Source organism: Dendropsophus ebraccatus, chromosome 13 (assembly GCF_027789765.1).
Source record: "Dendropsophus ebraccatus isolate aDenEbr1 chromosome 13, aDenEbr1.pat, whole genome shotgun sequence".
NCBI classification, from domain to species: Eukaryota; Metazoa; Chordata; class Amphibia; order Anura; family Hylidae; genus Dendropsophus; species Dendropsophus ebraccatus.
The window spans coordinates 79481682-79498143 of NC_091466.1; the positions used below are offsets into that span (position 1 = coordinate 79481682).

The following is a 16462-nucleotide window of genomic DNA, read 5'->3' on the forward strand; positions in this document are numbered from 1 at the left end:
CGGTTCAGGCATTTGGAAGTCTATAGAGGACAGACAGACCGGACCGGTCCAAGTATTGACCATCCAAGTATGATGGGAATCACATCTTGTGATATCACGCTGCGTTGTACCAACGTTACACTCTGCTACATCTGTATACGGACCGACAGACAAGACTGACTGACTTTTATGATATAGATAACTACCCTCCTTTACCATATTATAGTGCCCCCTGCTGGTGATAACTGTACTGCAATATGTGATGGAAATCTAGTGTTTATATCGAATATTGTATTATACACTCCTGTGTTACACTGTAATCATCAAGTAGATCTCATGTCCAATGTCATCCAAGGGGCGGGGCTGTGACTACCTCTCTATACACAAGATGGGTTCTGTCTTGGACCTTCAGACCATCATAGATCACAATATCCACCTCTTAAAAGGGCACTCCAGCAAGAATCATCTTCTTTTAAACTGGTGTCAGAAAGTTATATAGATTTGTAATTTACTTCCATTTAAAAATCTCCAGTCTTCCAGTACTTATCAGCTGCTGTATGTCCTGCAGGAAGTGACATATTCTCTCCCCCATGTGACACAGTGCTCTCTGCTGCCACCTCTGTCCATGTCAGGAACTGTCCAGAGCAGGAGAGATTTTCTAAGAGGATTTGCTGCTGCTCTGGACAGTTCCTGACATGGACAGAGGTGGCAGCAGAGAGCAATGTGTCAGACTGGAGAGAATACACCACTTCCTGCAGGACATACAGCAGCTGATAAGTCCTTTGTAGCTCGGACAGCCATCATTAGGCAGCATGTACTGCATACTGTTTTCCTATTGATTTTGCTGTACAATCTGTATACAGCCGGCTCCCCCTAGTGGTGACCACAGACACAAGTCATTTAAGCAGTCTAGGCAGGGGCTTTGGAGCTTTGTAACAGAGAAAGAAATAAAACCCATAAAGGAAAAAATCCACCATTTTATTTCCCTGTAATTTTTTCTCATTTTTCGTACAGAAGCGTCCGCTCCCGATTGTAATCAAAAAGTAACAAGTTATTGCAATATGTTCATCTAACAAAAAGAGTGAAAAGTGACACTACAGAGCCTAGAACGTCCGAAGAAACACAGGGTGAGGACAGAGGCCCGCAACCCCTGCACGCTCCGCCCCAGAGGCCATGAGCTCCGCCCACCAAAGGGCACATCCCCCCCCCCCCAGCCCGGTCCGGCGGCAGCCGCCTTAGCTTCACTACAGGACAGTTGTGATAGAACTACAGAACGTTTAACCCCACGGCTGCCGCTAGAAGTTGCCATAAATTGTTTCCAGCAGTCATGGGGTTAAGCTGGAAAACAAATATAGAAGGTGCGATGGCAAATAATTATTTTTTGCAACTTTTTTTTTTTTTTCTTTTGTTGTCTCCGCGGGGTCTTCACCCCCTCCTCAGGTCATGCAGCTTGTGGGCGACGTTCTCCAGTTCTGCCTCGATGGCGGCCAAACTCTCCAGTTCTTGGTCCTGCAACAAAAAAAAAAAAAAAAAAAAGAGTACAACTTTTTAGGCTTGAGGGCTTAGGGAGAGTGCTGCAAAGCATGCTGGGAGTAGAAGCTGCACCCCCCCATTTCCATGGATCTAGTATCAGACAGAAGGCCGAGACCAGGGCGGCCAAACCCCCGACCCTCCAGCTGCTCCAGAGCTCCCCTTCCCATCATGGCGGTCACGCTAGGAGGACATTGATGAACCTTCCTCTAGTCTCTGAGTGTAGCAGAGCGGAGTTTGTCATCTCATTCTTTAGACCAGGGATACGGAACCGTCGGCCCTCCAGCTGATGCAAAACTACAATTCCCATCATGCTTTGACCATCCAAGTATGATGGGAATCACATCTTGTGATATCACGCTGCGTTTTACCAACGTTACACTCTGCTACATCTGTATACGAGTTATATATTATAACAGCTGCTCACTATATTACCCTTGCTTATAAATCACCAGGCACCTCTTATACTACAACCCTCATACGGGAACTCTCCGCCATTGTTACCCTCTGTCTATGGTTTCATCCTCCTCCTGCAGAAATATTGCTGACCTGTTCACAGCGAGCTGTAAAGTGAGAGCTCAGTGTCTTACCAGGTTTGTGATACTGACATCTAGTGGTAGACTTGACAACTGCAGATTACCGGGGTGAGTAGAAGACTGCTGAAGCCTTCTGCTTTCTTAGATCCCAGGGAGCCCTCTGAGACATGGGGTGGGCGGGGCTAAGGTTTGACATAACTACGTCCGCACACCATGTCATAAAGCTGCCCAGTATCTCCAGTATGGTGGAGACTCTGTATAACTATGATCGTGACTTAGCTCCGCCCACCCCACGTCTGTCCAGTTTCAGCGCTGGTGAGCGGAAGGCTTTAGCTGTCTTCTACCCCTTATTAATAGTCAAAACCAATTATAGATCACTACATGTAAATGATAAATTGTGGACGACCCCTTTAAAAGGGGCGGGCACTATTAGAAGACCTTCTAGCTGCTTTCCTTTAGGACCAGCGCCACTTTTGTCCTCAGTTTGTGTGCAGTATTGCAGCTCAGTGACTGGAGGCGACTTGTAATACTGCACACAACCTGAGGGCAGGGGTGGCGCTGTTTCCCATCTGACTCAGATTACGTGTTCGGAGCTGAAGGTTCTGCACTTTGTGATACCTCGGTCTTCCTGTTTGCGCTGCCCTCCTCTTCCTTCCTCTCTTCTGCCCTCTTTAGGATTGGTGCCTCCGTTTCGCTGCTGTCCTCCCGCTGCCATGGCTGCGGCTCCTGGTGGCTGCTCAGGTCATTGGGCTGCTTGGGCGGGATCTTCATGGACTGGTCGGGGCTATCCTCGCTGCTTCTCGCTGCGCACTTCTTGGCTCTCAGCTCCTTGGCGAGCTCGTCCATCTTGTTCCATCTCTTGGAGTCTTCCAGGTCTTTTGAGGCATCGTCATCGCTCGCGGCGTTCTCCTCGGCGCAGTCAATGGCGTCCTCGTCCTGCTTGGCTTCCTTGCTGTGCTCGGGGTCGGACGTGGACTCTTTGTTCAAGTCTTCAGGAATCCTCATGGAGTCTAAAGAAGAAGAAGGGAGCAGATCTCCATGTTATCATCATGCGGCCTCCCGGCTCACTGCTGCCCTCTAGGTGTTGGGGTAATGGCCAGAATCTGCTGCATTGCATTCTGGGAGATGGAAAACTATATCAGGTCTGGTCAGTGCAGCCATGGGGACAATATGTGCAGGAAAACATGACAGTGAAAGATCTGAGCTATGAAGCTTTAAGGGAATCTGTCACTAGGTGTATGTGGCCTTACATGAGGGCGGCATAAACTAGTGACAGAAATGCTGAACAGATCGGTGTATTACCTACATCATTCTGTGCAGCAGTTCTCCTAATATGCAGGAGAATAGGATTCTTGCCCCACCCCTCCCCCAGCTGCTGAGTGACAGGTGACTGTCTATACACACCATGGATAGATAACTGCCAATCAGCAGCGGGTGGGCGGAGGTTTCTGCTGCTCATGAATATCCAGGACTACTGAGCTCATGCACATAATGGAGAGGACTACTTACATGTTATTCAGGAGGAGATCTCTGGATCAGCTGCACAGAGCAATGTAAGTGATCCATCATCCTGCTCAGCTTCTCTGTCACTGGCTTATACTACCCTGAGATAGGACACCATAACCCTGCTGACAGAGTCTCATGACACCTGAGCGTACACAGGACTAGAGTACAGTGTATATAGTGATGGAGATGGTATATGGAGGTATATATAGCGATGATGAGGGTATATAGTGATGATGACGGTATATAAGGATGATGACGGTATATAAGGATGATGAGGGTATATAGTGATGATGAGGGTATATATAGGGATGATGAGGGTATATAGTGATGATGAGGGTATATAGTGATGATGAGGGTATATATAGGGATGATGAGGATATATAGGGATGATGAGGGTATATAGTGATGATGAGGGTATATATAGGGATGATGAGGGTATATAGGGATGATGAGGGTATATAGGGGTGATGAGGGTATATAGTGATGATGAGGGTATATATAGTGATGATGAGGGTATATATAGGGATGATAAGGGTATATATAGTGATGATGAGGGTATATAGTGATGATGAGGGTATATATAGTGATGATGAGGGTATATGTAGGGATGATGAGGGTATATATAGTGATGATGAGGGTATATAGTGATGATGAGGGTATATATAGTGATGATGAGGGTATATAGTGATGATGAGGGTATGTATAGTGATGATGAGGGTATGTATAGTGATGATGAGGGTATATAGTGATGATGAGGGTATATAGTGATGATGAGGGTATGTATAGTGATGATGAGGGTATATAGTGATGATGAGGGTATATAGTGATGATGAGGGTATGTATAGTGATGATGAGGGTATATAGTGATGATGAGGGTATATAGTGATGATGAGGGTATATAGGGATGATGAGGGTATGTATAGTGATGATGAGGGTATGTATAGTGATGATGAGGGTATATATAGGGATGATGAGGGTATATAGTGATGATGAGGGTATGTATAGTGATGATGAGGGTATATATAGTGATGATGAGGGTATATGTAGGGATGATGAGGGTATATAGTGATGATGAGGGTATATAGGGATGATGAGGGTATATAGGGATGATGAGGGTTACTCACTGTCTTCCCGCTGGGTGTCGTCCTCCTCGTTGTCGGTCTCGTTGCTGTCTTGTTTGCGGTTTTCCTGGTCGGGGTGGTCGCTCTCCTTCTTGCTGACGCTCTCCTTCTCCTCGGAGGTGCGGCCCTCTTGGTTGTCTTTGGGCAGCTCCATGTCGTTGATCTCGTCGGTGATACGGTTGTCGATCTCCTCGTCCTCGGACGTCTCGTCCCTCTTGCTGATCTCGTTGCTCTCCAGTTCCTCGTTGCTGTCGTCTTCCTCGGGGCGCTCGGAGCTCTTCTTCCTCTCTTCTTCTTCCTCCTCCTCCTGCTCAGATGGTCTCTTCTCTTCTTCTCTTTCTGAAGATTTTCCGGGAGGAGGAGACGCCTGAGACTTGTCTGTATCATTGGGAGAGAAGGAAGTAAAGGGGGTGAATGATTCATTGATCATAGATTGGGACATAACATTTAACACTTCTATCCTGTCATCCAGTGCTAGCAATACAAGAAGAGCGCCACCGTAGGCCACAGGTTGGGTGTGGTACTGCAGCATAGACCTATTTACTTGAATAGCATTGAGCTGCAATACCAGACACAACCTCTGGACAGGGATGGCGCTGTTCTGGAATAAAGTAACCAGGACATTGATCTCCTGTAAGCTCCCACAATGCTCGGCGTGTGTCCCCTGTCCATGGACTGTAGGTGAATGTCAGGGGGTTCACACTGTAACAAGATGAAGTCGTGCTGAGCGGATTATGTGTGATGAGCCGGGGATTAGCTGTACAGCGTCTGACATCAACACGAACAGTAGATTCCGGACTTCGAGGAACCTCAAGGTTATGAGAGCGCGGAGTCACCGGCACACTCACCGGAGGGGAGGGGCTTATTGCTCTGCTTCTCCAGGACGCCGGATAGCTCCTCCCCAAAGCCGCCATTCTTTTTCTGCTTCTGGATTCTCTCTATGGCTCCTGGACGGGAGAGCAGCAGATGAAAGGGATCAGTCACACACATCATCCAACCAGAGGACAGCACACATTACATTTAAAGGGATTGTTCAAGAAGAAGCACCTGCTGCATTTATTTGTAAAACAGCGCCACTCCTGTCCATGGGTTGTGTGTGGTACTGCGGCTGAAGCCAATGGATCCACGCTGCAGTACCACACACAACCTGTGACGGGTGAGGCGCTGTTCTATGTTTCTAATCTCACACTTTACAGGCATTGATCCTTGATCACTGAAAATGAACCATAACCTGTTAGAGGGCTTGTCCAGAGTTAGAAAAACATAGCTGCTATCTTCCAGGTGTAGATTTGCGGCAGCTTTGTTTAACTAGTCATGGATAAGCCCTTTAAAATTCAGACCTTGGAAAAGACAATATCAATACTTTATACCATACAGGGGGAGGGGCTGTGACTACCTCTCGGACATCATGTGATCAGACATGAGACCACACACCTTATACTACAGGAACAGCTATTCATCTATTACTAATGACACCCAGCCTGTGTATCCTGTGTTTAGAGAGGTAGTCACAGCCCCGCCCCCTGTATATCATGTATAGAGAGGTAGTCACAGCCCCGCCCCCTGTATATCATATGTATAGAGAGGTAGTCACAGCCCCGCCCCCTGTATATCATGTATAGAGAGGTAGTCACAGCCCCGCCCCCTGTATATCATGTGTATACAGATGTAGTCACAGCCCCGCCCCCTGTATATCATGTGTATAGAGAGGTAGTCACAGCCCCGCCCCCTGTATATCATGTGTATATAGAGATAGTCACAGCCCCGCCCCCTGTATATCATGTGTATATAGAGATAGTCACAGCCCCGCCCCCTGTATATCATGTGCATAGAGAGGTAGTCACAGTCCGCCCCCTGTATATCATGTTTATAGAGAGGTAGTCACAGCCCGCCCCCTGTATATCATATGTATAGAGAGGTAGTCACAGCCCCGCCCCCTGTATATCATGTGTATATAGATAGTCACAGCCCCGCCCCCTGTATATCCTGTGTATAGAGAGGGAGTCACAGCCCCGCCCCCTGTATATCATGTGTATAGAGAGGTAGTCACAGCCCCGCCCCCTGGATATTTTGTGTATAGAGAGGTAGTTACAGCCCCGCCCCCTGTATATGTGTATAGGAAGGTAGTCACAGCCCCGCCCTCTGTATATCCTGTGTATAGAGAGGTAGTCACAGCCCCGCCCCCTGTATATGTGTATAGAGAGGTAGTCACAGCCCCGCCCTCTGTATATCATGTGTATAGAGAGGTAGTCACAGCCCCGCCCCCTGTATATCCTGTGTATAGAGAGGTAGTCACAGCCCCGCCCCCTGTATATGTGTATAGAGAGGTAGTCACAGCCCCGCCCTCTGTATATCATGTGTATAGAGAGGTAGTCACAGCCCCGCCCCCTGTATATCGTGTATAGAGAGGTAGTCACAGCCCCGCCCCCTGGGCTTAGTGCAGGGTTTGTAGCTTCACCACCCGATCACTATTAGACTCCTGGCTGTAAGTAACATTGAGTGCTGCAGAGCTGTATTCCTCAGGGAGCGGTAATGGTGGGGGAGGGGCTGATGGAGACGTCTCCCTCTTACAGCAGATGATGCGCCTATTATTAGCACCTCCATCTCTATGGTGAATGCCCCGGTGTCTGCCGGCCGCCGGGATTACACCGACCAGGGATGCTGTACTGTATACTAACCCGCAGCATCGCATCATGGAGCTAGAGAGATCGCCCTCACACCCAGGTCAATGGCCGCCTGGAGACCCCTCACCCCTATACACCTGTCAGGTCTACATCCTCTGATCTCTGCTGCTGATCAGGAGTGACTGATACTCAGCTGACACACTGTGACGACCCCGCTCCATATCACCGGACATGATGACTGATATCCAGCTGACACACTGTGACGACCCCGCTCCATATCACCGCACATGATGACTGATATCCAGCTGACACACTGTGACGACCCCGCTCCATATCACCGGACATGATGTGTGATATCCAGCTGACACACTGTGACGACCCCGCTCCATATCACCGGACATGATGTGTGATATCCAGCTGACACACTGTGACGACCCCGCTCCATATCACCGGACATGATAACTGATATCCAGCTGACACACTGTGACGACCCCGCTCCATATCACCGGACATGATGTGTGATATCCAGCTGACACACTGTGATGACCCCGCTCCATATCACCGCACATGGTGACTGATATCCAGCTGACACACTGTGACGACCCCGCTCCATATCACCGGACATGATGACTGATATCCAGCTGACACACTGTGACGACCCCGCTCCATATCACCGGACATGATGTGTGATATCCAGCTGACACACTGTGACGACCCCGCTCCATATCACTGGACATGGTGACTGATATCCAGCTGACACACTGTGACGACCCCGCTCCATATCACCGGACATGATGACTGATATCCAGCTGACACACTGTGACGACCCCGCTCCATATCACCGGACATGATGTGTGATATCCAGCTGACACACTGTGACGCCCCCGCTCCATATCACCGCACATGATGACTGATATCCAGCTGACACACTGTGACGACTCCGCTCCATATCACCGGACATGATGACTGATATCCAGCTGACACACTGTGACGACCCCGCTCCATATCACCGGACATGATGTGTGATATCCAGCTGACACACTGTGACGCCCCCGCTCCATATCACCGGACATGATGACTGATACCCAGCTGACACACTGTGACGACCCCGCTCCATATCACCGGACATGATGACTGATACCCAGCTGACACACTGTGACGACCCCGCTCCATATCACCGGACATGATGTGTGATATCCAGCTGACACACTGTGACGACTCCGCTCCATATCACCGGACATGATGACTGATATCCAGCTGACACACTGTGACAACCCCGCTCCATATCACCGGACATGATGACTGATATCCAGCTGACACACTGTGACGCCCCCGCTCCATATCACCGGACATGATGTGTGATATCCAGCTGACACACTGTGACGACCCCGCTCCATATCACTGGACATGGTGACTGATATCCAGCTGACACACTGTGACGACCCCGCTCCATATCACCGGACATGATGACTGATATCCAGCTGACACACTGTGACGACCCTGCTCCATATCACCGGACATGATGACTGATATCCAGCTGACACACTGTGACGACCCCGCTCCATATCACCGGACATGACTGATATCCAGCTGACACACTGTGACGACCCCGCTCCATATCACTGGACATGATGACTGATATCCAGCTGACACACTGTGACGACCCCGCTCCATATCACCGGACATGATGACTGATATCCAGCTGACACACTGTGACGACCCCGCTCCATATCACCGGACATGATGACTGATATCCAGCTGACACACTGTGACGACCCCGCTCCATATCACCGGACATGATGACTGATATCCAGCTGACACACTGTGACGACCCCGCTCCATATCACCGGACATGATGTGTGATATCCAGCTGACACACTGTGACAACCCCGCTCCATATCACCGGACATGATGACTGATATCCAGCTGACACACTGTGACGACCCCGCTCCATATCACCGGACATGATGACTGATACCCAGCTGACACACTGTGACGACCCCGCTCCATATCACCGGACATGATGACTGATACCCAGCTGACACACTGTGACGACCCCGCTCCATATCACCGGACATGATGTGTGATATCCAGCTGACACACTGTGACGACTCCGCTCCATATCACCGGACATGATGACTGATATCCAGCTGACACACTGTGACAACCCCGCTCCATATCACCGGACATGATGACTGATACCCAGCTGACACACTGTGACGCCCCCGCTCCATATCACCGGACATGGTGACTGATATCCAGCTGACACACTGTGACGCCCCCGCTCCATATCACCGGACATGATGTGTGATATCCAGCTGACACACTGTGACGACCCCGCTCCATATCACTGGACATGATGACTGATATCCAGCTGACACACTGTGACGACCCCGCTCCATATCACCGGACATGATGTGTGATATCCAGCTGACACACTGTGACGACCCCGCTCCATATCACCGGACATGGTGACTGATACCCAGCTGACACACTGTGACGACCCCGCTCCATATCACCGGACATGACTGATATCCAGCTGACACACTGTGACGACCCCGCTCCATATCACCGGACATGATGACTGATACCCAGCTGACACACTGTGACGCCCCCGCTCCATATCACCGGACATGATGTGTGATATCCAGCTGACACACTGTGACGACCCCGCTCCATATCACCGGACATGATGACTGATACCCAGCTGACACACTGTGACGACCCCGCTCCATATCACCGGACATGATGTGTGATATCCAGCTGACACACTGTGACGACTCCGCTCCATATCACCGGACATGATGACTGATACCCAGCTGACACACTGTGACAACCCCGCTCCATATCACCGGACATGATGACTGATACCCAGCTGACACACTGTGACGCCCCCGCTCCATATCACCGGACATGATGTGTGATATCCAGCTGACACACTGTGACGACCCCGCTCCATATCACCGGACATGGTGACTGATATCCAGCTGACACACTGTGACGACCCCGCTCCATATCACCGGACATGATGACTGATATCCAGCTGACACACTGTGACGACCCTGCTCCATATCACCGGACATGATGACTGATATCCAGCTGACACACTGTGACGACCCCGCTCCATATCACCGGACATGACTGATATCCAGCTGACACACTGTGACGACCCCGCTCCATATCACTGGACATGATGACTGATATCCAGCTGACACACTGTGACGACCCCGCTCCATATCACCGGACATGATGACTGATATCCAGCTGACACACTGTGACGACCCCGCTCCATATCACCGGACATGATGTGTGATATCCAGCTGACACACTGTGACAACCCCGCTCCATATCACCGCACATGGTGACTGATACCCAGCTGACACACTGTGACGCCCCCGCTCCATATCACCGGACATGATGACTGATACCCAGCTGACACACTGTGACGACCCCGCTCCATATCACCGCACATGGTGACTGATACCCAGCTGACACACTGTGACGACCCCGCTCCATATCACCGCACATGATGACTGATACCCAGCTGACACACTGTGACGACCCCGCTCCATATCACCGGACATGGTGACTGATATCCAGCTGACACACTGTGACGCCCCCGCTCCATATCACCGGACATGATGACTGATATCCAGCTGACACACTGTGACAACCCCGCTCCATATCACCGGACATGGTGACTGATACCCAGCTGACACACTGTGACGACCCCGCTCCATATCACCGCACATGGTGACTGATACCCAGCTGACACACTGTGACGCCCCCGCTCCATATCACCGGACATGATGACTGATACCCAGCTGACACACTGTGACGACCCCGCTCCATATCACCGGACATGATGACTGATACCCAGCTGACACACTGTGACGACCCCGCTCCATATCACCGGACATGATGACTGATATCCAGCTGACACACTGTGACGACCCCGCTCCATATCACCGGACATGATGACTGATACCCAGCTGACACACTGTGACGACCCCGCTCCATATCACCGGACATGATGACTGATATCCAGCTGACACACTGTGACGACCCCGCTCCATATCACCGGACATGATGACTGATATCCAGCTGACACATTGTGACGCCCCCGCTCCATATCACCGCACATGGTGACTGATACCCAGCTGACACACTGTGACGACCCCGCTCCATATCACCGGACATGATGACTGATATCCAGCTGACACACTGTGACGACCCCGCTCCATATCACCGGACATGATGTGTAATATCCAGCTGACACACTGTGACGCCCCCGCTCCATATCACCGGACATGATGACTGATATCCAGCTGACACACTGTGACGCCCCCGCTCCATATCAGCCATTCTATGGGGGGTCCCCCCTTACCTTGAGCTGCGAGGTCCTGGAGCTCCTTCAGCAGGTTCTGATGCCGCAGGATGGAGATGATCCTTTCATCTAGAAGAAATCACATCCAGAGAATGAGAATCTGGTGACGTTTCTATAGAACAATCAGCGAGGTGACGGCTGTATACAGAGTATATACACTACCAATCAAAAGTTTGGGGTCACAATGAAATGTCCTTATTTTTGAAGGAAAAGCGCTGTACTTTTTAATGAAGATAACTTTAAACTAGTCCTGACTTTAAAGTGCCCCTGTCCCCCCCTTTGTGCATTCTGACTTCTCTACTCAGGTGTAAAGGGTAAATGTAGCGGTTTTCATACCTTATTTTATATCATACGTCATGGTGCAAGTCTCCTTTTATCAACTGCAGATTGTATTAAGGGGGCGTGAGCCGTTGGCCCCGCCCCCTTGACACCCATTGGTTGGCTGGCGTAAAGGGGGTGGGGTCTAGACCTTTCGGCCAGCCTTTCCAATGGCTGATGAGGGGGCGGGGCAAACTGTGCCGTTGTGGGCGGGGCTAAGTGGCGCTAATGCAGCGAGGCCACGCCCACCTAATACAATCTGCAGTAGATAAAAGGACACTTTTTACTTGAACAAACACCATGATGTATGATATGAAATAAGGCATGAAAAACGCTAAATTTACCCTTTACACCTGTGTAGAGATGTCAGAATGCACAAAGGGGGGGACAGGGTCACTCTATACATTGCTAATGTGGTAACTGACTATTCTAGCTGCAAATGTCTGGTGTTTGGTGCAATATCTACGTGTGTGTATAGAGGCCCATTTCCAGCAACTATCACTCCAGTCTTCTAATGGTACAATGTGTTTGCTCATTGGCTCAGAAGGATAATTGATGATTAGAAAACCCTTGTGCAATCATGTTCACACATCTGAAAACAGTCTAGCTCGTTACAGAAGCTACAAAACTGACCTTCCTTTGAGCAGATTGTGTTTCTGGAGCATCACATTTGTGGGGTCAATTAAACGCTCAAAATGGCCAGAAAAAGAGAACTTTCATCTGAAACTCGACAGTCTATTCTTGTTCTTAGAAATGAAGGCTATTCCATGCGAGAAATTGCTAAGAAATTGAAGATTTCCTACAACGGTGTGTACTACTCCCTTCAGAGGACAGCACAAACAGGCTCTAACCAGAGTAGAAAAAGAAGTTGCACAACTAAGCAAGAAGATAAGCACATTAGAGTCTCTAGTGTGAGAAACAGACGCCTCACAGGTCCCCAACTGGCATCTTCATTACATAGTAAAACACCAGTGTCACCATCTACAGTGAAGAGGCGGCTGCGGGATTTTGGCCTTCAGGGCAGAGTGGCAAAGAAAAAGCCATATCTGAGACTGGCCAATAAAAGAAAAAGAGTAAGATGGGCAAAAGAACACAGACATTGGACAGAGGAAGACTGGAAAAAAGTGTTGTGGACGGATGAATCCAAGTTTGAGGTGTTTGGATCACAAAGAAGAAGGTTTGTGAGACGCAGAAGAAATGAGAAGATGCTGGAAGAATGCCTGACGCCATCTGTTATACATGGTGGAGGTCATGTGATGGTCTGGGGTTGGTGCTGGTAAGGTGGGAGATTTGTACAGGGTAAAAGGGATTGTGAATAAGGAAGGCCATCACTCTGCACCGCCATGCCATACCCAGTGGGCAGCGCTTGGTTGGAGCCAATTTCATCCTACAACAGGACAATGACCCTAAACACACCTCCAAATTGTGCAAGAACTATTTCCAGCAGAAGCAGCAGCTGGTATTCTATCCTAGGTAATGGAGTGGCCAGCGCAGTCACCAGATCACCACCCCATTGTGGGAGCAGCTGGACCGTATGGTACGCCAGAAGTGCCCATCCAACCAATCCAACTTGTGGGAGCTGCTTCTAGAAGCGTGGGGGGCAATTTCTCCAGCTTACCCCAACAGATTAATAGCTAGAATGCCAAAGGTGGGCAATGCTGGAATTGCTGCAAAAGGAGGATTCTGGGACGGAAGCAAAGTGTGATGGAAGAACAATGTTATTTCACATACAAATCATTATTTCTAACCTTGTCAATGTCTTGTCTCTATTTTCTATTCATTTCACAACGTCTGGGGGTGAAGAAGTGCGACTTTTCATGGAAAACACAATTGTTTGGGGGACCCTAAACTTTTGAACAGTAGTGTATATACTGACGGCAGCTCCGCTCTAGGCCGGCCATACACATTAAAGGGGTGCTCCGGTATCAGGAAGTTGTATTTAAATACAGACATGTACGTTACTAGGACAGAGTTATCACCGATAGTGCTGCCATCACTACAGCCTGTGGATTGTCGGGATAGATCTGTCACATGGCTCCTCCCTCTCTTCTGTGACAACGCATCATCCTATGATGTCACAGGAGGCGGGGCTCAGCGCTCTATGAGTGGTATCTCTTTCACTAATGTGGTGAACAATTTTAGGTTAACGGTAAACAATCTCGTTTGTGATCGTTTATCATTAATCGTTAAAAATCACTCCGTGTGATAGGACCCTAAGTGATGATACTGAAGTATCACTGACCCTCCGCCCTGTAGTATATGTTCTCTGCATTATATGTGAGGGACCAGGGTTCAAATCCTGCTTCCCATTATGTTACAGAGTAATCTGATCCTTCTGACTATGAATGTCCTTCAGCTCCTCTATCCCCCATTGGCTCCAGCTATGATGCAGGATCACACCCAGGGGCTCCAGCTATGATGCAGGATCACACCCAGGGGCTCCAGCTATGATGCAGGATCACACCCATTGGCTCCAGCTATGATGCAGGATCACACCCAGGGGCTCCAGCTATGATGCAGGATCACACCCAGGGGCTCCAGCTATGATGCAGGATCACACCCATTGGCTCCAGCTATGATGCAGGATCACACCCATTGGCTCCAGCTATGATGCAGGATCACACCCAGGGGCTCCAGCTATGATGCAGGATCACACCCATTGGCTCCAGCTATGATGCAGGATCACACCCAGGGGCTCCAGCTATGATGCAGGATCACACCCAGGGGCTCCAGCTATGATGCAGGATCACACCCATTGGCTCCAGCTATGATGCAGGATCACACCCAGGGGCTCCAGCTATGATGCAGGATCACACCCAGGGGCTCCAGCTATGATGCAGGATCACACCCATTGGCTCCAGCTATGATGCAGGATCACACCCATTGGCTCCAGCTATGATGCAGGATCACACCCAGGGGCTCCAGCTATGATGCAGGATCACACCCAGGGGCTCCAGCTATGATGCAGGATCACACCCATTGGCTCCAGCTATGATGCAGGATCACACCCAGGGGCTCCAGCTATGATGCAGGATCACACCCATTGGCTCCAGCTATGATGCAGGATCACACCCAGGGGCTCCAGCTATGATGCAGGATCACACCCAGGGGCTCCAGCTATGATGCAGGATCACACCCAGGGGCTCCAGCTATGATGCAGGATCACACCCAGGGGCTCCAGCTATGATGCGGGATCACACCCAGGGGCTCCAGCTATGATGCAGGATCACACCCAGGGGCTCCAGCTATGATGCAGGATCACACCCATTGGCTCCAGCTATGATGCAGGATCACACCCATTGGCTCCAGCTATGATGCAGGATCACACCTTCGGGCTGGCTCCTCACCAACATTAGCCTATGGTCCTTGGTTGGGAGCTTGATCCATGATAATAGCAATACATTGTACACTGTTATACATAGGAGCTATCACTTGGGTACAGGTCAGATGCTGCTGTGGCCTGGAGGGTTGGGGCTCTGGGTTCTAATCCTGTTTTCAGAAACTTTCCTTTCTTCAGACCTTAGATCTCAGAGTAGCAGCTGTAGCTCAGGGGGGTAAGAACCATGATGACCTGGGTTCAGTCCCCAGTGCTGGCTATAGGTGTCGGCCTCCATGGTACAATACTGGCTTGGTGTGAGTGAGTTACCACCCAATGCTGGCTATAGGTGTTAGTGATGGATACAGCACCCCTTGCTGGCTTGGCATGGAGACCCAGTACCCAAAGCTTCATGTATTGGACTCCATGGCTGATCCTCAGTGCTGGCCCTGGTATAAGGGACCCAGGTGTGATCTCCACTGCTGCTTCCTTGCTAATAGCAGTGCCAGGTCCCTGTTTGTTAGGGACTCTATATAAGAGAGCTGGTGTGGTGGCAGCTCTATACATCGTACAGGAAAAGAGTAAATTTCCTTTATAATCTGACAGATCTTCCTCTTCATTCTGTGTTTCTGTGGCCTGGAGGGTTCGGTGTCAGACCATGTACTGGGGACCCTGGGTTCTAATCCTGAGTTGCCTCTTATCTGAATCTTTCCTTTCTTTGGACCAGGACCTCCATCTTTCCCTTATTTCCACTGACTGTGAGGGTGGGAGCTGTGGCTCAGTGGTCTGGGTATCCTGTCTATGCTGTATGTTGGAGACCAGGGTTCTAATCCTGTGTTATCTCCTTATAGGACTGTTCCTGTGGCCTGGGTCGTCCATTTTCTAGAATCTTCCTTTATTCTAACCAGGACCTCCATCTTTCCCTTATTCCCACTGTCTCTGGAAGCAGGAGCTGTGGCTCAGTGGTCTGAGTAGCCTGGCTATGCTGTATGTTGGAGACCAGGGTTCTAATCCTGTGACATCTCCTTATAGGATTGATCCTGTGGCCTGGGTTGTCCATTTTCTAGAACCTTCCTTTATTCTGACCAGGACCTCCATCTTTCCCTTATTCCCACTGACTCTGGGAGCAGGAGCTGTGGCTCAGT

General features: G+C 49.8%; 1 protein-coding gene across 2 annotated transcripts in view; it reads right to left on the reverse strand.

The window, feature by feature from the left end:
* Window positions 1-936: 936 nt before the first annotated feature.
* The window catches only part of CHGA (chromogranin A), a 30141-nt gene continuing 14615 nt past the window's right edge, over window positions 937-16462 (reverse strand). For both annotated transcript variants that reach the window (XM_069949336.1, XM_069949337.1), the window contains exons 5-9: window positions 11684-11752; window positions 5521-5619; window positions 4676-5050; window positions 2664-3055; window positions 937-1488 (exon numbers count right to left, since the gene is read on the reverse strand). In XM_069949336.1, coding sequence (XP_069805437.1) covers window positions 1405-1488; window positions 2664-3055; window positions 4676-5050; window positions 5521-5619; window positions 11684-11752 — 1019 coding nt within the window. In that variant the 3' untranslated portion in view covers window positions 937-1404. The remainder of the gene's footprint in view (window positions 1489-2663; window positions 3056-4675; window positions 5051-5520; window positions 5620-11683; window positions 11753-16462) is intronic.